At 55.6% G+C, this 20366-nt stretch overlaps 2 protein-coding genes across 2 annotated transcripts in view; both read right to left on the bottom strand.

Annotated features, from left to right (window-relative positions):
* Positions 1-5757: 5757 nt before the first annotated feature.
* BARHL1 (BarH like homeobox 1) lies at positions 5758-11359 on the bottom strand. The gene is made up of 3 exons (XM_041475166.1): positions 10909-11359; positions 7591-7813; positions 5758-6052 (listed from the first exon to the last, which is right to left on the bottom strand). Exons 1-3 carry the CDS (start codon positions 11357-11359, stop codon positions 5758-5760), a joined length of 969 nt encoding a protein of 322 aa, XP_041331100.1.
* Positions 11360-16848: 5489 nt separating this feature from the next.
* CFAP77 (cilia and flagella associated protein 77) overlaps positions 16849-20366 on the bottom strand; it is a 57180-nt gene continuing 53662 nt past the window's right edge. The window contains exon 6 of the mRNA XM_041475180.1: positions 16849-16950. Within this exon, the coding sequence (XP_041331114.1) occupies positions 16882-16950 (69 nt within the window). The 3' untranslated portion in view covers positions 16849-16881. The remainder of the gene's footprint in view (positions 16951-20366) is intronic.

Below are 20366 nucleotides of genomic sequence, written 5' to 3'. Positions count from 1 at the left end.
TTTTCAGAGAATCGTGATGTGTGTGCAACATGAAAGTGAGACAAGTTTGGGCAGGCAGGAGGTGCTTTGGTGTTACAGGAACACTCCACAACCCAGGTGAACACGGCAGGGGAGATGTCCCAGGAGCACTTCTGCTCCTGTCTCAGGTAATGAAGCCACACTGCTGCCACCTCCTCTCCTGTCCTCTGTGCACTGGGCAAGGTCTGTCCCTGGTCACTGTTGGTCAGAATTGCCACCTGCAGGGATGCCAGTGGCAGGATTGTGGAGAACTCTTCAGTGCAGTGACACACAGTCCCTTTGGAGCTCATGGGCACAGAACTCCCTGTCAGAGCTCCTGGGAACAAACATTGTCACTGTGGGAAGGAGCCAGAGTGGAATCCAGCAGTCTCCAAACTTCTCCTTGCCTGCAGCGTGCTGTCATTCCTGATTATGTAACACAGAGGGAGTCTGAGATGGCTCACCTCTCTGAACATTAAAGCCTTTGCAGGTTCTTGCAAACCCTTGCCAGCCATGACCCAGCCTTTTGGGGTTCTCTGCCTTGAGCTAATGGATTTCACTTCTTGCTTTTCCCATTTGCCATCCATCTTGTTCCCATCAGAGAACTGGGACACTGGGAAAAGGGATGCAGGATGGCCCCCAGTGTGCTGAGACTGGCACTTGTTCACCACAGTGGGTGAAATGAAACCCAAATTTTCCCACTGTGAGTGGGAAGGTGCCCCCAAAGCCTGCAGGTGATTTCCCAGCTCCTGCAGGTGAGCCCCCTCTGTCCCTCTCCATGTCCCTCTGCTTCTTCCAGCCCCTCCTAGAGCACAAGCACCAAGCAGGGCACAGGTGAGAACAGCACAAACCCAGCCAAAACACAACTTTGTGCTCCTTGCTTGTGTCTTCCTTGAGGAAAGGGATGAGGAAGAGCAGCCCACCATGACCTGAGCCAGGCATGTTTAATGCAGTAGCAGAAAGTGCTCAAATAGTGGCAATTTCAAATGTCAGAAGGAAGACAAGTACTGAAAAAGGAGTGTAAACAGATGAAAATGATGCCTGGTAAATGCAGAATTGAGGGCACCTACTTTGGGCTGTAGTGAGTCATACAAAGGATTGTAGGAGAGCAGCAATCAGCCCCAAAGTATTTAATTTCTGGAGTGAAGGTAACTTTTGAAACCAGAATTTTTATTTCCTCCCAGGCAATTATCAAACACTTCAATTTCACTGCAATACTTTTTTCAACACTTCTGAAAGATGATAGAAAGGCTCCAATATCAAATTAACCATGATTTTTCAGAGAGAATGAAGTTACAAACATTTATTAGATTAAAATAAAATAACAAAGCCCACCTGATTTTGTTATGAGAACTATTTGGAAGAGCAATCAGGTTTAAGGCAAATGTCAACTTAAACAGAAAAGAAACCCCTGAGGATGAAAATGACTCAGAATGATGCAGAGAGTGTAAGTTTGGGAATGATCTGGTGCATGAAGGGAAAGTACATGACCTTCTCCTGGCTGACTGTCACGTAGGAATTAATAGGGACTATTGGCAAATTCACAATAGTAGGAAAAAAGGCCAACAGCACATAGGTGAGAAACATCAGGAGATCTCATTGCTGCCTGTATTAACTGGGCATGAAACTGTACAAATGGTTATGATGAATAAAGCGATTTTTAAAAAATATTAGAGTGCCTTTTTCTTTCAGCTTCGCCATCTGTAGCAGACAGGGCTTGATTGCTTGAGTGATTTGGGAAGGAGAGAGGGGAGGAGATTGTTGAATAAGAAAGTGTTAAAAGAAGTGCACATGCACCTGAGTTTTCTCCTAATAAACTTGAAGGCTGATGAGAAAAAGGTGTTTGAGTTGTGGCTGGGTGGGCAGGAGTCAAATTGTGCCCTTATTTACACTTGGGCAGCTCCAGATTGGCTCTGAGCTGGCTTCACCCTTGTGCACCACTCAATTCAGTAAGAACCTGGTAGGTTTGGGGTTGATTTCACCCAAATCCCCCTTTCATTCAGGCAGGGCAGGGTGTGGTGCTTGGAGCTGTGAGCTGCTCTGGGGTTCCATCATTTCCACCAGCTGCAAATCTCCACCACGTGCAGCAGGACCAGGCTGTTGTGTGTGCAGAGCTTCCCAAATCCTCTGAGCACCCAAATGCCAGAGGAGCAGCCGGGGGTGTCAGTGGATTCCCGTGGCATGGAGCAGGTGGATGTTGCCCTGAACTTCTCCTGAATTTGTCTCCTCTTGCCCTGAGGTACGTGGCGGTGCTGAAGGGGTCTTGGCTGGGTGGGAGCTGCCTGCACAGCTGGCAGGGGAGGGGAGCTGGGTTTGGCAGTGTTGGTGGAACTGCAGCTTTGGTTTTGGCTTTGGTCCCTTTGGCTTGTCTGGATTGTGGTGGAGGGCAAGGGCCTCACTGCCCTGCAGCCCAAAGCCCCTGGGTTTGGTCTGGAAATAGTGGCACTGTGTAACTTTCCTACAAAGCTGCTCGTGAGTCAGACCAGGCTTAGCTGGGTTTGCCTTCCCTGCTCTCACACCCTGAGATTGCAGGAGATGCTCTTGTGTTTTCTCAGCTCTCTTCTGGCTCTGTGTCCTTTACCTGTGGTAGGAGCTCACATCGTCCTCTGCAGCTGGAGCATCTTGAGCTCACACTGCAAGGCTTTGGGTTAGGAAAAAGCAAGGAGGTCACCTTGGGGCAGGGGTCACAGTTAAACACCAGGGGCTGGGTCAGACACAGGACCAGCCCTGGCTGCTGAGAACACCATAACTAGGCAGGGTAGGAAGCAGCAGAACCTCTCTGTGCACAACACCTTGTTTTCCCCATAAACCTGGGAGAGGGCAGGAAAAGCAGCAGTGCTCTGGGCTTTGCATTCTGACATGGTTTGGTTTGGTGCTCGGATGAAGCCATGGAATATCTTGGCTAGAAACAATTCTGCTGATTGCAATGGCTTTGTGTGTGCTGGCATGTCCAGCAGAGCAGCTCTTGCTGTGGCTGTGCTGAGGGTGCTGGTCCTGGTTAAAGCTGTGCCAGGACAGGAGGAAGGTGGCCCTTGAGCTGGGTAAAAGCCTGGAAGGGACCTGAGAGCCAGGGCTGTGTTTGGCCCTGGCAAACCCACTGCACCCTCTGGATCCAGAGCCTGGAGCTGACAGAACCCAACCAGCAGCAGCAGCTTGTCTGTTGGGCTTTGTACCCTGGAGAAATCCCTGGAGCAGAACTGCTGCAACACCCAGAAGTTTCCCTGCTGGGACTGGTGCTTCTGTACTGTTCCATTTTTTTGCTTCATATAATTTCAACTCAGCACAGCCTGTCCTACTCCTGGGGCTTTGCCAGGGTTGTGCCCACCTGGCACCATCCTCTGGAAACATTTCCAGCCTCCTCAGGGGCTGCTGTAGGTGCAGGGCCAGTGCTGGTGGGTTCTGCTGAGGGACACCAGCTCCCATCTCAGTCCCTGCACACAGGCTGGAGGTGAGGTTGGTCCTCCAGCAGGTTTTGAGGCTGCTGAGATCCTCCCACACACAATGCTGTTCATGTGGCAAGTGTGCTGCTTCTTCTTAGAGCCTGTGGTGTCTTCCCTAAACTGTTTTGTCTTGAAGCTTGACTCTGCTGTGAGATCTCCCTGGCAGCAGCAGCTCCAGCCCTCCTGTCCCCTCTGCTTTCTTTCCTCCCCACCACACCCATTCCCCCTTCCCAGGGCAGAGGATTCCTCGGGACTCTGTCCTGCTCTCTCCTACCATGCTCCTAGCACAAACTGGACCCTGGCACCGTGTTATGGTGCTGGTTCCACTGGTACAGGGGAGTTTCCAGCTCCTTCCAGATGTGAAATGGCAAATTTAAATATTGCAATTACAAACGTGTAACGAAGCCTTGTACTTCATTAATGTAAGAGGAGGAATCTGCTACGGCTACAAGGACAATTAAATATTAGAGAATGTCTTTGATTCACATTCCTGCTGTGTAAATGGGAGGAAGGTTGCTGTATGCTCCTTGCCTTTGCGCTCACAAAATGAAAAGCACACCCACTGCAAGTTGTCCTTTGATAGATTTTTAATATGATTTTAAAGAGTTTTGTTTGGCCTCATTCTTATTCAATGAGATTAATTTAAAGCACTTATCCCCTGGGTTTAAGTCAATCCATGTAGGATTTGGGACGGGGGTTGTTGCCCGGGGAGGGGGTTGTTTGCAGGCCTCTCTGAAAGACTCCTTTCCCACTTCATTAACCCCGAGCCGGGAGCGACCCCCCCCTTCCTCCTCCTCCTCCTCCTCGCCCAGCCGAGGCGCGGGGATTTACCAAACTCCGCCATTCACATGCAAAGAGCCGGCCCATCCACAAAGGCCGGGGCTCTGGCCCCCAGGCGTGGCTGCGCATTTGGCCGAGCCGACAATCGCGGGGCTCAGGGTTCCGGGGCAAAGCTCCCGGCACGGAGCCGGCCCGGGGGCACCGCGCTGGGACCCGGCCCGGGAAGCCGGGGAGGGGGATCTGGAGGGTCGGTGGGTGCCGGGGGGGGCTCCGCAGACAGCCGGGCCCGCCGGGGGGAGCGGCCGGGGCCGGGGGGAGCCGCAGCCCATCTGTCGGCTCCCCGAGCCGGGAGCCGCTGCCCGGCTGTCCCGGGCACCAGCTGCCGGGCCCGCTGGCCGCGGCCAGATGAGCGACACTTTTAAAGGGTGGAAACAATCCATTTTCCAAAGCGATCATTTAAAGCACTTTAGGCAATTATACACTTAAGATTAGCGTTATTAATTCACCGGAGTCGCGGCTATCACCGCTCCGGGCTGCCCCGGTTCCCCCCCGCCGCTCCCGTGGCCGGTCCCGCATGCCGGCACTGGAACCGAGCCCCGGGGGGACACCGAGCCCCGGGGGGACACCGAGCCCCGGGGAGCAGGGGGCTCCGTGCGATGGGAGGTGGGAAAACTCCTCTTTGCTTTTCCCTTTCCCTCAGCGGGGCCGTTCCGCCAGAGCAAACAAGCGGGAGGGGAAGAAGGGGCCGGCGGAGGCGAGACCCGTTTGTTTGTAAAGAAGTTTTATTTCCACATTTAAAAAAAAGAGGGGGAGCGGGAGCGGCCGCGGCGCCCCGAGCCCCCCCGCCCCGCGCCCCCAGCCCGGCCGGGCCGGCCCCGGGATACAGACTGACAAGAATCACTTACACAAATACGCCCTCAGGGTTCACAAATAAATAATTCATATACATTTTGCACCGTATTTACATTCCACCGCTTTTTTTTTTTTTTTTTTTTTTTTTCTTTTTTTTTAATTTTTTTTTTAAGTTTAAATTTAAGTTACGGACGTCCCAAAGTCTCGCTGGGGCCACCGGCCCGGGCCACCCCGCGGTCCCTCCCGGCGGCGGGAGCGCTGCCCCAGGCTCGGGGAGCCGGAGAAAGCGGGGAGGGGTCTCCCCGGAGCCCCCTGTGGCAGGTGTGGCTCGGCTCTCCTGATTATTCCGGGGGAGGGGGCGGAGAGGCGAAGCCCCCCCGGAGCATCCGGCCCCATCCCGTGCCGAGGTGGGGCACACGCAGCGGCCCCGCTGCCCGTCGGGGGCACAAGGGGGTGAAGGTGGCGAGTGCCCCGCGGGGTGAGGGGCAGCTCTGCCCGCTCCGTCCTGCCAAGCCTGTCCTTTGATTCTTGCATTCTTTATATATTACTTTAAAAAAATGAGGGGGTGGTTTCATTTATAATTTTTTATATATATATATATATATTTGGGGATGAGCGGGAGTCTGTCTCTTGCTCGCGGCCCCAGAGGTGTGGGGTGGCCCCCTCCAGCCCCCCGGCCCGGCGGGGCTCACCGGGGCTGCGCTGCCCGGGGCAGGACGCCGGGCAGCGGGGGCAGGGGCGGCGGGGGCTCGCTGCCGCCCTGCAGTCCGTGGATGAGGATGCGGGGCACCAAGGGTCTCTGTAGGGCGGGGGGCGGTGCGCTGGGTCCGCGGTACAGGTAGAGGGCGGCGCCGGGGTCCAGGTTGGAGACCAAACTCTGCGGGTAGAAGTAGGGCGAGGGGAACATCCTCTGCAGGGCTGAATAGTTGCCAGCCTCAGCCAGCAGCTCCAGGCCCACCGCCGTCTGCCTTTTCCACTTGGTCCTGGAGGGGCAAGTCGAGAGAAGGGGTCAAGGAGGGGAGGATGCTCCCAAAGCCGCTCCCGGGCTCTTTTTACCCTTTGCACACCCCCTTTCCCCGGGCTCTGCTCTCACTGAGCATCCCCGCTCCCACCGCTGGCTCCCAGGGCCGGCCTCTCCTGTGGGGCAGGGATGGGCCGGGATATGGTGGGATTTAACGGGACGGGATGCAGACCCCGTTAATGGGCGCAGGGAGCTCATCTCCCTGGCGGTCCCGGTGTGAGCTCCCACGGAGCTTTCCCGGGAGCACAGGAGCCACAGCCCGGCTGGGACCCAATGGCGGGATGAGAATCCCGGGGCTAAAAATCGCGACAGAAATTCAGTCTCTTCCTGGGGATGTAAATCCCAGATTGTCACACGACCCGAGGGTGACACGGGGGATCCGTGAGCCGAGCTCGGATGCTGCGATCACCGCGATGCTCCGGGACCCTCTCCCCGGGCCGGGGCTGCCGGTGCCGGGCCCGGCCGCTCGGGAGGCTGCGGGAGTCCCGCGGGGGGACAGGCGTGGGGCAGGGTCTCGGGGAATTCGTTTGCGGCATATATATATATGTGTGTGTGTATATATACATTTATATATATATGTATGTATATACATGTGTCTCTAAACACACATATATATAGATATAGATGTGTGTATGTAAGGGTGTATTTTTATATGCGTATATAGGTATAGGCATGTATATATCTATAAAAATGTATTAAAAATATATATATTCATGTGTGTGTGCCGGATCTCGTGGAGGAGCCCGGCCCCAGGATCACGCCGCCGGCGGGCCGGGCTGGCTGGGGAAGGGCTGGGAGCTCAGTTTCGGCTCTGGCGTGTCCTTGCAGGAGGGATTTGGGGAGAGGAGGGATGATCACAGCCTCCCCCGCCGCCCCTAAACTTCCCCAAAGCCCCAACGTGGGGAGATCTTTGCAGATGGAGAAGCGGGACTGGAAACCATGGGGAGGGAGGGTAAAACCCTGGAACGAGCGAGAGGACAGGGCGGGGGCTGCTCCTCGTTTGGTGGCGGCGGCGATGCTCGGGGCTGGCGCTGTCGGGACAAACCCACCGAAGCCACCGCGTCGCCAGCCCTTTCACAGATTTGTCTCTGAAGCGCTAAACCTATTTCCACCAGTAAATTATTCATCATAATAATAATTGTGTAATTACTGTAAAGGGTGTTAATTATTGATGCCCAAAGCAGTAATTGGTATCTATTATTAATGGGCCGATGTGTTATGCTGTTGTGTTTAGCTGGAAGCCCGCTCCTGCCTCTCCGGGGCTGGGGGCACGGATTGCCCCCTCCCGCCCTGCCTCGGCATCGCTTTTCTCCCCTTGGCTTTGGGGTAAAAAGCCCCGGGAGAGGCGGGGACGAGCCGGACATCGCTCCTGTCCCGGTACCGGCGGAACAGGGCGGTTGTGGGGTGCAAAAGCCCTGCCTGGTTTGGGGGTGCGCGGCCGGGGAGGGGAGCAGGGCGGGATCCCGGCGCTGTGGGCAGGAGGGAACGGTGCATTTTTACCTTCTGTTCTGGTACCACGTTTTCACCTGCGTGTCGGTGAGGTTGAGGGAGGCGGCCAGCTCCATCCTGTCCTGCACGCTCAGGTATTTTTGCCTCTCGAAGCTGCGCTCCAGCTGGGCCAGCTGATGGTCGGTGAAGGCGGTGCGGGCTTTGCGCGGCTTTTTCAGCCGCACCGGGGGACTGTCCCGGGAACTGGAGATCTCTCGGTCCCCTTCTTCTTTCACTGAGGAAAAGAGGCCAGGTCAGAGCAGGAAGGGAATTACCCTCAGCACAGGGGGTGACCCAGTGCAGGGCTCGGCTCCGAGCGGGGCTCAAGGCACGTTTGCTCTGCACCCCCGTAAATTTTAACCCCGACTGCCAGGGGGAACTCAGGGGCTCCCCGAGCCGGGCACGGCTTTTCCCCGTCCCGAGGGTCTGGGATCGGAGCAGGAACGCCGGACTGTGCCGGGAGAACCCCCGAACCGGCCCCGCCGCCCTCCTGCCCAGACCCCCCGATCCCCCTCATTTCTCTCGGGGCAGGACCTTCCTCTGGGCGTATTCCCCCAAACTCAAAAGCTTTCTCGGTGCTTGATTTTTTTAATTTTTTTTTCAAACCCGTAAATTGCGAGCCACATTTCACATTTTTTTTGGAGGGAAATGTTGCCGTGCTGGTCCTGTCTCTCCCCTCCGAGGAGAAGCCTCCGTCCTCCCGGGGATGCTGCCGGGGCACGCAGCAAACCTCCCTTCTCCAGGGCGTACAACGAAATACTGAGGAAAGGAGTTCACAAACCCCTGCCCGGGCTGTTATTTATCTTTAAAAAAGGCCGAATGAGAGGGGTTGGTGGCGGTTCGTTAGCGCGGTCGGTACATACGCGCCGGCGGAGCGATGCGGGAATTTACGCCGCAAAATGTTGGAAGGTGATGGAAAAATTACGGAGCAACAACAAAAATAAAAGGGGAAAAATAAATTCCTGCTTGTGCTCGCCTTCTCCACCCTCCTGGAAGAGATTATGGAGCAAATAGGTTCGATTTATACAAATCGGCAGCGTTCGTGTTTATGATTTTGTTTTTTTACAGGGGTTTATGTTAAATTTGCTGGTGGCGGGGGTGAGCAGGGACAAGGCTGGAGCCGAACGCGAGCTGATTTCTCTCTGTAGGAAGACAATAATCCGGTTAATTGAGCCACCGGGGAGTGAAACCCTTCAACCAGAAATCCTGGCTCTGGCCGAGCGGGCAGAAGGAGCCGGGGATGATCCTTGGGCGGGGAGATCCGGCCCCGGTTCCCGGGGAAGCGGGCAGGGGCATCGGCCCCGCTCTCTCCCGGGAACGGCCCCAAAGTTTGTAGGACTTTTTCGCGAAGTAAAGCGGGTCTGGCCTCTCGCATCCCGAGCAGGAAAATCCCCCCCGGCCCCTGGGCTGATCCTCGGCTCCTAAAAAAGTTCCTGCTCGCCAAAGGGCCGCAGGAACGGCGGCGACGGCTTCCCTGCTCGGTCCGGACCTGCCCCTGGCTACCCCTAGCTTAAAAAAAATAAATATATACATATAAAAATATGTATTTTAGGGTTTTCCGGCACTTTGGCCGCCGGGGGTTAGGCCGAGCTTCGCAGCCCCTTTGCGGAGTAAATCTGGGGCGTTTTGCCCCAGGAAAGGCTGTTTCCAAAGCGGCACAAAAAGGATCGCTCTGGGAGCGGGGATCTTCACTCCTCCATTGATGCAGGGGTTTTCCCTCATTTAAACTGTGGTTTCCTCCCCATTTAAACTGGTTTTTTTTGGGGTTTTTTCTTTGTTTTTTTTTTCTGTTTGTTTGTTTGTTTTTCTTTTTCCCTCCGCTTCGACAGTCTTTTTCCCCTTTCATTTAAGCAGTGGAATTTTTTTTTTTTTTTTTTGCGCCCCATTTAAGCGGTGTTTCCCCAGCAATTTAAAGGATTTTTTTCCCCCATTTAAACGGCATTTGCAGCGTGGCCGTGGCTGGGACGGGAGAGGAGCCGAGGGGCTCCGGGAAACGACCCCCACCCAAAGCCGAACAGTCGGGCCGGGCTCGGCCAGCTCAGGAGCTGCAGAGAACACGCTTTTCTTCTCTCCCCTCGCTTCTTTCGCGATTTGGGGCGGGGGGAGAAGAGCTGCAGGAATTCGGGCCGGGTGACAACAAACAGCCAAGGAGGGAATCGCGGCGCTGCCGGCCCCGCAGAGCGCTGGGGCCGATGCTTCCCCCCGGGGCACTCCCAGCCCCGGCCCCGAGCCCGGGCTCCATCCTTCGTTAGGAGTGGAAATCGCCCCGTGATGTCCAGAGCCTGAGTGGATCCCGCTCTGGATGTCCAGAGCCTGCCGCCGCCTTTGAGGCTTAGTTGGGTGAATATTTTTTCCTCCATGAATCAGATTTCAGCCCAGCGGCGCCGGGCGAGCCCAGGGTGCATTTGTAGCCGGGACGGGGCTCAGCCTGTCCCTCTTTTTTTCCTGCCAATCCCCTCAAATTCAGCAGCCCCACAAGATGCCATCACCTCCTTGTTCTCCGCCCGGCTGGATGGATTCCCTCTCCTTTCCCTCGCAAACAGCCGGAACAGTTTTCCCGGAGAAAAGTTTCTGCAGAGGTGATGAGGGTGGGGTGGGAGAAGGCAGCCGGGATAAACTGCTCCGGGGGGCGAGGTCTGACCCCAAACCCCCCGTGCTGTTCCTGTGCCTCTCCCTGCCCCGACTGCCGCAGGGGGAGGCCGGCAAGGGGCTGCGGGGGCCCGGGAGGCCGAAGCCCCCGGCCCGGGCTGAGCCCCCGCATCCCCCCCACGCCCCGCCGGCGCTGTGGATGCGGCCCGGGATTCCCTGTCTGCACTGCTCGGTTTTGAACGATTTCCAAAATAATAACCCAAATAACAACAATCGAATCAAACCCCGCCGACCGGCTTGCTCGTTTCTCACCGGAGCAGAGGAAATACCCGGCAATTACGTGATTATTTTATTACGGTTCTGTTTTGCTTTGTTTGTTTTGGTTTTTCTTTTTATTTTTCAATTTTTTCCCCCCCAGCAGGCAGAAATCCGTCTCCGCTGCTCCTTTCCCGGCGGGTGGAAGGGCAGAGCCGGATCTTTGCGGCGGAAGGCGGCCCCGGAGCATCCCCCGGGCGCGTTCCATGAAGCGCCGATCGCCCCAACCCCTTCCACCGGGCCGAGCCCCACCGAGCCCCGAACCCCCAAGTTTCCCCAAGTTGGCGCGGACCCCTCGGTCATTCCGGGGGCCACCGATGCCGCGACCCGCCCTGAGCGGGGCAGCGAGATCCCAGAGCTCCGGGAGGCTCCCGGGCCGCCGCAGGCTGCGGGTCCGCACAGCCCAGCGGGCTGAGCCGCTCTTACCTTTGTACTCCGAGTCCGATGAGGAGCTGCTGGTGTTTTTTTCCATTTTCTCCCTAAAATCCTCGCCGGGCTTGGTGGGAATCCTGCCCGCCGGCTCCTGCCCGCCGTGAGGTCCATTGGTGCTGGAGTAAGGCGCGCAGGCTGCCAGGGGCTTGCAGTCGGCCAGGATGTCTCTGATGAGGAAGGAGGAGGTGACGGTCCGGGACTGCGAGGGAGCCGAGACCTGTCCCGGCTGGAGATGCGCATCCAGGCCCGGCCGCGGCGCCGCCGCCTCCAGGCACTCGCGGCCCGGGGAGCGGGGCGAGGGGCACCCGCTGCTGCCCTCCGAGCGGGGGCTCAGCTCCAGCGGGGACCGCCCGTCCCCCACCAGCGGGTCCCCCTTGGGCACGGCCGGGCTGCCGGCTCGGTGGGAGAGGATGGAGTCGATCCCAAAGCCGGTGGAGCCCTCCATGGCCCCCGCGAGGTGCCGGCGCTCACACGGGCATTGGCGGGGAGGGCGCGGCGGAAGCGGGTTGATAATGATAATTAACAATAACAGGAGGGAAAAACAAAAAAACAAAACAAAAAAAAAAAAAAAAAGAAAAAAATAAAAACAAGGTGAAAAGGAAAACCGGGGGGCGGTGGGTGCCAGCAGTCTGGGATCCGGGCAACAATTGCTGCAAGGCTCTCCGAGGCGCCGCGCGTTAGATCCAGGGCTGCTCCGTCTTCAGCATCGCGCCCAGCTGCACTCACAGACAGACAGGAGAGGGGGGGAGAGGGAGGCAGAGTCAAACTTTGGCCGCGAAGGGGGTGGGGTGAGGGGGGACGGACCCCAACCTCACCCGGGGTCCCGGCCACCCCACCCGTGCCCGGAGCGGCGGCGGCGCGGGGCTGGGGGGCAGCCCGGGGGCTCCCAGCCGGAGGTGGGGAGGCAGCGATCGATAGTGAAGGCTTCGCAGCGCCTTAACCACTTAATGATCCAGAAATCAATGGGGAAGGGCGAGGGGAGGGCGGAGGGGGTGGCCAGTCGCCGGGCCGCCGCGGCGCCCCCCTTCCCCGCCAGCACCTCGGACAGCTCCGGGGGGAAAACCGGAGTCACTCCGGAGCCCGCAGCACCTCGGACAGCGCCGGAGCCGCTCCGGTGCCTTCAGCACCTCGGACAGCGGCGGGAGAGCCGCGCCCTCCCCGGGGGGGAACGGGGGAAATGGGGAGAAAAAGCTGAACTTGGGCAGCTCCGGCTGGGGGACCCCCGCACCCCCCACCCACCCGTGTGAACGCGCCCATTGGCCGCCCGGCGTTTTGGGGGATGTCACTCCCCAACAGGCGACACCTCGGGGCTTGATTAACGGGAATTAATTGTGGTCCGGATCCCCGCGCTTTCCGGGCGGTTTCCGCCCTCTTTTGCTGTCATTATCCCGCTGATGGGGCTCTTAATGGGATGATTAGCCGCGGAGGGAGGGGGAGTGTGGGTTGGGTGGGTTATCGAGGGGTTACTGCTTTCTGTGCGTTTCCCCCCGTAATTAGCTGATCTGTCGCTCCCTCCCGAGCAGGGAAAGTTTTGCTGGGCGTTAAAATTAAAAACAAAAAATTCAGGAAAAATAAAAAATAGAAAGAAAAAAAAAAAAAAGGGAACGAAAAAGCACCGAAACCTCCCAAAACCCACAGCACTGAGGCGGCTGCTCTGAGCCCGAGATGAGCCTCGGAGCTGCGAATTTCGTTGCATGCCCTGGAAATCGGTTGTGGCCGAGCAGAGAGGTCCACGGGGCCGCCGGGGCAGCCGCGACCCCCGCCCAGCGCTGCCGGAGCGGCGAGGAGCGGGCACCGCTCTGCCAGCGCCCAGCCGCGGTACCCGCTGGTGCAACTGGGCACGGACCGCACTCTGAGCGGATTTTTTCTGCCGTCAATCGCATTTTAAATAAAACACCGATGGCCTCAGGCAGAGCTGCCCCGTCCTGCCCGGTTCTGCCGGGGACACCAACTTTCCTCCCTCCCGCCCCGTCGGGGGTTTGCTGTTGTTGTTCTCCCAGGCTGGAGAGGCTCACGCAGGATTCCCACCTTCCTGGCGGTCAGACTGGCTGCTGTCTCCTCGAGGGTTTATTTAGGGGTTTTTCCCGTGGATAGAGCCTTCGCCGCGGCGATAGGAAAATGTCCACAGCCGGGTGCGTGAAGCTGCGTCACTTTAAAGCGATGTCGCTGGTTATTTCTCAAATACTCGATTTCTTCTGTTTCCCACCTTCCCGGCCAGTCAGCTGCATCTTGTCCCTCTTCCAAAGCCGCCCTTGGCCGGCAGCTTGGAGGCGACCAAGGAGGGGAGAGCCCCCCTGGGGAAGCCCGGCTGCCAGCTGTCGGGCAGCGGCGCAGGCAGGGCCCCCAGCACCTCCTGCCCTCGGCCCTGCAGCTCGGGGCCGGCTGCGATCGGGGCAGCGGAACAAAAGAACTTTAGAGGAGGACAAGCCCAGGAACAAAATCAGCATCACCAGCCCCGGTCCCAGCCTGTCCCCACCTCGTGCTGAGGGCTGCTCAGCCTCCCTGCCCCTGCTGAGGGGTTCCTGCTGCTGCTCTGCCCTGTCTCCCCCCCAGCACAGAGAGCCGGGATGTGGATGTGGATGGGGGCCAGGTCAGTTTTGCAGTGTCCCCCATCCACGAGGCTGGGCCAAGTGTCCCCTTGGACCGGGGTAGAGCAATGGGTGTGCAGGAAGTGGTGCTGGTGAGAAATGGTGCTGAGACCCCGATGGGGTTTGGCAGCTCCTGGCAGTGCTTGTGTTGGTTCTTGGGCTCTGGGAGCCTCCCTGTTCAACCAGGAGACCACATTTGGGTTGGAAATTTGCACTGGGATCAGGACCAGCGCTGAGGTTTTATTTAGGACCAGGAATGGGAGTGGGAAAGGCAGCAGGGCTGGGAGTGGGATTAGGATCAGGATTTGGATCAGCCATGCAGGGACAGGTTTGGGCTGGTGAGGCTTGCTCTTGAAAAAAGCACCCAGATGAGACCAACTCCCTGATGATGTGCAAGGTTTTGGGAGTATTTGATTGTGGTGTACAGCCCTTCTCCCAGAGCAGGTGCCATGCCCAGCCAAGGCCCTGGGAGCACATATGTCACTCCTAGGCCACACTTGGGGCTCCCAGCAGCTACAGATGCACTGCTACTCATGTTCTAATGACACTAAAATTATTATTACTACTATTATTATTAATGCTATTGTTTTATTAAGTTGTTTCAGAGCTACACTCCCCAAGGCAGAAATGTGCCCCATTCTGCCCATGTCCTACATCACCAGACCCTGGACAGGTGGGGATCCAAGGATTTTTTTTGGCTCCCAGCAGAAACAGGAAATCCTGTGCACAGACCACGGAGCAGTGCACACTCCTTCCCTCTGTGTGCCTGCCCTTAAACCCCGATTTTCAGACTGTTCCTATTCCCAAACAATCAGCCAGGAGGAGACCCCTTATGCCAACTGCATTCACAGTCACCTCCTCACAAGCCTCAGTCACAATCCAGTGTGGATTTAGGATCGTGGCAGCTTTGGGAGCTGCTGTTCCCACCCTGCCGGGTGCTGGGCTCTCCTGATTCCTGTCACCAGCGCAGGTTTGGCCCTGGGGCCAAGGGACAGGGCTGACCCCGGTGTTCCCGGGTGGCTGCGGAGCCCCTTCACAGCTGCGCCAGGGGCTGCTGAGCTCTGACGGTGACTGAGCAAGGGTTAATCCAGAAATATCTGCACAGCCCGCTGTCCTGGAAAGGTCTGGCTGAAGGAGGAACCCCTCCTGAAGGGCGGCTGGGTGCTCGGGAGGCCGAGCCCAGCAGGAACAGCGAGGGATGCTCGGGCTCCGCCGGGATGCTCCGGTAACCAAACGCACCGGCAGGAGAGAAAGGGGGGCTCGGGGTGGGGGCAAGAGGCAGCAAGGGGGGCACAGCCAGCCGGGGAGGAGCCGGGGCCGCTGCAGCGGCGGTGGAAGCCCGTTACCGGTGGGTGTCACTGCAGGACAAGGAGCGGGGGCGGCGCGGGGCCGGGACACGCGGGCTCACGGCTCGGACGGGCAGGGCAGGCCGGGGGGCGGTGGGTGCCAGGGCAGGCTCTGCCCATCCGAGCTGTGACACCACGGACGTTTGGGGCACCACCTTGCCCAGCATTTCGTGGTCAGATCCGTCGGCTCTGAGCCGCACTCAGAGGTGTCTCCTGAACGTACTTTGTTGATTTGTCGGATGATTTTCGGGTTTCTGGTTTCTTTGCTGGTTTCCTGCTCCTGTCCCGAGCAGCAGCTCTGCAGGGGTTTGGTTCACACTGTTTCTGTGCCAGCCCTTCCCAGCCCGGCAGGACTCTCTGGACGTGCTTCCTTCTCTGAGCACACCCCAGGGACCTCGGTGGCTGCTGCAGGGGGACAGGGATGCTGTGGCTGGGCTGAGAGCTGGATGTGGCTCCCAGCAGGCAGAAGGACAAACCCCGTGCCTGGGTTTCTCACACTCTCATAAACAGTGTCATTTTTGGCAAGACAAGTCACTTAAGGCCCAGCTTCCTCCTTCCCTGGGGAGGTGGGGAAGGTCTCTGGTTATAATCCACCTCTGCCAGCTTGGCAAGCCCTGCTGTTATCCCCCTCACTATTTTGGATGGTTTTATTTAGAGGCCTGTACCAAAAAGAGGCAACCAGGTACCAGGGTTTTCCCAGTGTGGAGCAGGTGATTTTGTTCCTCCCTCAGCTCAGATGTGGGCAGGGGGAGTTTGTTACAGCTCCTTCCTTATAAAAGGGCAGGCTGAGGTACAAGTGGTACCCTAAGGAGGGGTGTGGGAAATGCTGGAGCAGCTCCTGGGGAGCCTTCCTTGTCCTGAGGGGTAAAAATAAAAGCTGACTTTGCAATTTACTTTGCTGTTTCATCTTGAGCAATGCAGTGTAATGTTATAAAGAGCTCTTCTCGTTGAGGTTTGGGGTTAAAGGTTTGGCTGGAAATATGAGGGGCACTGAGCCCTGAGCTCAGTGTGGGTTTTTCATGTCCTTTGGCTGCTGGTGGCTGGGCTAATCCCAGTGCCAAGGTGTGGGGGGCAAAATCATGCTGGCACATCCACCTGAGCTCATGATGCAGTTGGGGCTGCCCAGCACAGCAGATGCCACCTCCCAGAGCTCTGGGGTGAACACACCTGAGCCTTCCAAGTACCAATGGGAGAGAGAATATGAAAATTGGGAGATAGATTGGCTTAAAAAGCTGGTAACTCTGAGCTGTAATGGTAGATGTGAGAAGCAGACTGTGTAAGAGATATCAATTATTCCTTTAGTGATAATGGAGATCCACAGTTTAAATAATGGCACTTTTAACCAAGTGTTACTTGAAGTGAAATGCTCTGTTGGGGGAAGATGGATTCCAAATGTGTTGGTTCCTGACTGAGCCTGTGGGTTGAGTTGATGTTGGTAGAGTTTGAGTTTGTTCAGTGAGTGCTTGGACAGGCTCAGCCCTCAGGGACTGCAGGCACCAGCAGCTGCTGGAGGGTGAGTGAAGCTGGCTGGAGCCACCTCAGAGCAGAGGCAGTGCCTGTGGTGAGGCCCAGTTTGGCAGAGCACTCAAAGCAGGTGTTTGAATTCCTTCACACAGGCAATGGCTCTGCTGAATCAGGCACTGATGGGAAGCTTTTCTGGCAAAGAAATGAGGCCTGATGAGATATTACAGATTTGATATCAGCTAGGATGTGGCTGTATCCAATCTATTTGTCCAGAACCAGCAGGGAAGGAGCCTGTCCTGCCTTTCTGTGGGGCTGTGCTGGTGTGAGCACTGCCCTGCTCCCAATATCATCAGGATTGTGCTGTGCACCTGACACAAAGAAATGAACAGGCTGAGACAGAATTGTTCCTCTTATATTTATGATTTATTTGGCTATATCTGCATTAGCATAACTCTGTAAAACCTGAGAGAAAGTCTATTGCATGTGGAATCCCAGGGTCCAAGGGCTGTGCCCAGCACCATCCTTGCTGTGGGGGTCCTCTGGGGAAGGGGACAGCTCACAGGCACTCCTCAGTGGGAGGCACTGAGAGCCTTTTGACGGGATTCAGGGTCTGGAAAAGTCCTGAGATGAGGCTCAGCCTATGAGGAAAGGAGCAGAGAGAGGATTGGTTACAGCCAGGAGCCAGCCACAGAAAATAGGTTGAAGCACAGACAGGGAGGAGACTGCAGATTGCACAAGGGCTTTTGCCTGACTGGGAGATGTGTCTCCAGCTGAAGTTAAACACTTAACCTGCTTAAAATGAGGAGTAGCTTTCTGATTGACTTCAGGAGATTCTGATCCTGCTCTAGCATCAAGACCCTATAGTTTTATTATGGTGTGTTTGTTGTCTGACATTTTCAAAGGCTGCAGTGCCCTAAGGTGGGCCCTGAAGTAAATATGAGTTGTTTTCTACAGCACTGGGCTTGGGTGCTTCACTGAGGGGCCAGGATGGGCTCAGAGCTCCCAGAGAAGTCCCTGGTGAGGTCAGGGGCTCTTACATGACCTGCCCTAAAAACAAAAAAAAGCAGCATCTCCCCAGGAATCACCTTTGAGTGAGGACAGGGTGAAAAAATGCCCATGACAACAAACAAAAGGGAAGTAATCTGGGGGTAGAGAGGTGCCAGGGCCCTTTGGGGTGAGCAGTGGGGCTCACACACAGCTGTGTGCAGCAAACCTGCACGGCAGATGCAGTGACTGGGACTGTGGTGTTTTCCATGGGGGGCTCCCAGCACAATTCCCTGTGCCATACATCTGCCTGTGTGCCTGTGCTGAGCTGCCTCCCACTTCCCCCATCCACCCTGCTCAGGCTGGCTGGATGTCAGGTTTTGCATATGTAAAAATACAGAGCAGTCTTTGCCCTGAAAAGCTTGCTAGTGATCTCATTAATCAAGACAAACAAAGCGTATTTAGCTATTCCCCCTCTCTGGAGGAAGGCGTTCAGGTACTTAAATATGCATTTGAGTGCCTAACTTCAGACAGCTGTTTCTGGATGTTTTTGCTTTCTCACAAATAGCAGCAGTGACATAACCCCTCCTGGGGAGGGAGAGGTGGGGAAGGCAGAAGCAGGGGCTGCTGCAGGAGGTGGGTAACCCCTGAGAGCTGGCAGGGACAATCCCTGCTTGTTCCAACTCCAACCTGCCATTAAAGATGCAGCAGTTTTTCCTTTGCAGCTGGGATGTTTAGAAAAAAATCCAGTGCTTGCAGGTAGGGACAGCTGAGCTGCTTCTCTTGAATGTTCCTCTGCCTTCCTGTCATGCTCCCTCATCCACCAGCACTGGGAACTGGGCACAGGGACATTTCTGCCTGGGATGGGGGTGATGCCACAGGAGAGGAAACAGCAGTTTATTCACTCCAATCTCGGTACAAAGCTCCTGGGTGAGAAATGTCCCACTGAGCCACAACTGGCAGTAATTAAAGTGAGCAGAGCCTTGAGGAAGTTGTGAGGGATGCCAGCTCCTGCCCTGAGCATGAGTGAGTGGGGAGCACCAGGTGTAGGACAGGGGCAAGTGCTGTTGTAAAAAATGAGAAACCTTCCCAGTCATTAGAGTCCAGATAAGGGTGTCCTTGGGTCAAAGGTCTTTTTATGACAGAGACTGGTGTTGAGCAGTCAATGCCAGTGATGAATCCTCATCTCTGATTCTTCTAATTCCTATTTTAAATGATGAACCCAAAGGTACCTCCTCTAGAGACAGCTGATGATCTTTGTCATTACTCTGCTGCAGTTATGGGTTGTTAATGCCAGGGTTTTGTTTGGAGCACTGGCTGCAGCAGGACAGGAATATGGCTTGTAGGAAAAAGCTGAAAGGTTTTCCTTGCAGGATGATGGAGCTGCCATGGGCTCCAGCTGCTGCTGAGGAGCAATGTTTGCTGCTGTTCGTTTCATTTATTATTGACAAATGAAAACCTGCAGGACCCTTGCAGCTGGGGCGTTGTGTTGGTGTTTGCTTCACAGAATTAGAGGGGCAAGAAAAATAATGACCACTCCTAAAACTTTAATATGTATTTGGAGGGTATTATCTTTAGAGTTTCATAGTTATAATGATGTGTTAAATTGGAGGACACATTAAGGCATGTGTGTTAATTGAGGGCTGATAAATTGCAGGTGAGATGCAGGGAGGTCAGAGCTCCCCTGATGGCAGCAAACCCCAGAGACTGAGCAGGGTTTTGTGGCTGCTGGGCCACCGTGGGTGCAAAATAAGCTCAGCTTAAGGGGGGAGTTTTAGTTACTAGAGCTGTGTTTAATGCTTTCTAGTGACTTGAGAAAGAACCCATGGAGAAGCCTGAAGGAAGTAATGAACAGCACCAGGCTCTCCCCCTGGCCTGGAAGGATCCATGGAGACCTGGCTGTCCCTGCTCCTCTCCCAGCACCTGCCTGGCTCTGCCCAGCTGCTCCAGGCAGCTCCCCAGCCTTGCACCATTTTTCACTTTAACAACAAAGCTGCACCGGGACTCAGCCTGCTTCCTCCATCATCCATTTGATCGAATCCTTTTAGCGGGTGACAAAACACTTTCCTGTGCTCACTTTACAGGAAACCAATCTCTATTATTTTCTTTCTTTCTTTTTTTTTTCCTTTCCCAAACCTCCTTCATTTACAGGAGTCTAACAAATCCTGGGGCTTATTTTTTTTTTTTCTTCCAAAACAACACAAAACAGTGGATTTTTTCAGGAAAGGGAGGGAGGAGGGAGTAAAACAAACAATACAGAGAGGGGTAGGTTGCGCTCAGCGTGCCGAGCATCCCTGTACAGACAAAATAAAAAATAAAATAAAAAAACCCACCCCGCGCGCACGCACGCATCGAGATGCAAATGATTTTTCCGCCAAGCCACCGCTTGTAAAGCTTGACAGAAAATAATGAGAAACACTAAATCTTTTATAAGGTCAACACTCAAGCAGCTGTCAAACAAGAAAAGAATTTAGCGAAAGATCCGCAAAAACTTCCATCGCCTCATTAAATCCAACAGGGCCGGGGCCCGGCGTGGTGAGGAGGCACCGGGGCGCCTCCGTTTTGTGTCAGTAATTTGCGGCGGAGGAAGAGCCAAGACCAAACAGCCAACGCCGAAGGGGCCTTGGGGAGGCTGGGGAATCGTTAGTGCGCCAGCAGCGGCCTCGGTTCCTAATTGGAAGCATTGGGCATTATCAACGGAGGATTTGCCTCGGCTCCCTGACAGCTCTCTAGGCCTGGAATGATAGCCCACTTGTCAGTGTAAAAGACCATTAAAAACAAACCATTTTGATTTAATTGGAGGCGGTGTGCTGGGGGCCCAGGTGAGGCGCTTCATCAGCCGATGTTGGCTGCTGATGCCTTTTTCCCCCTGTATTGATGGCTTTTTTCTTTTTCTCCCCTCCCTTTCAAAAACTGTCTAGGAAAGAGAAAGAGGTGCTGAAAGATCCTTCACAGCCGCATCGAGAGCGGCTTTCAATAGGGTTGTCAACAAATGCCATGACAAGTTAGAGAGAGGCAGGTACTTTTAAAACAGACGTTATTCTGTCCAAGATGAGCTGTGCTCAGAGGT

The sequence above is a fragment of the Pyrgilauda ruficollis genome, unplaced genomic scaffold (genome assembly GCF_017590135.1).
Source record: "Pyrgilauda ruficollis isolate IOZ18807 unplaced genomic scaffold, ASM1759013v1 scaffold34, whole genome shotgun sequence".
In the NCBI taxonomy this organism is placed as follows: Eukaryota; Metazoa; Chordata; class Aves; order Passeriformes; family Passeridae; genus Pyrgilauda; species Pyrgilauda ruficollis.
Note: the sequence above shows the minus strand (reverse complement) of the source record. Positions and strands in the feature narration are given on the sequence as shown.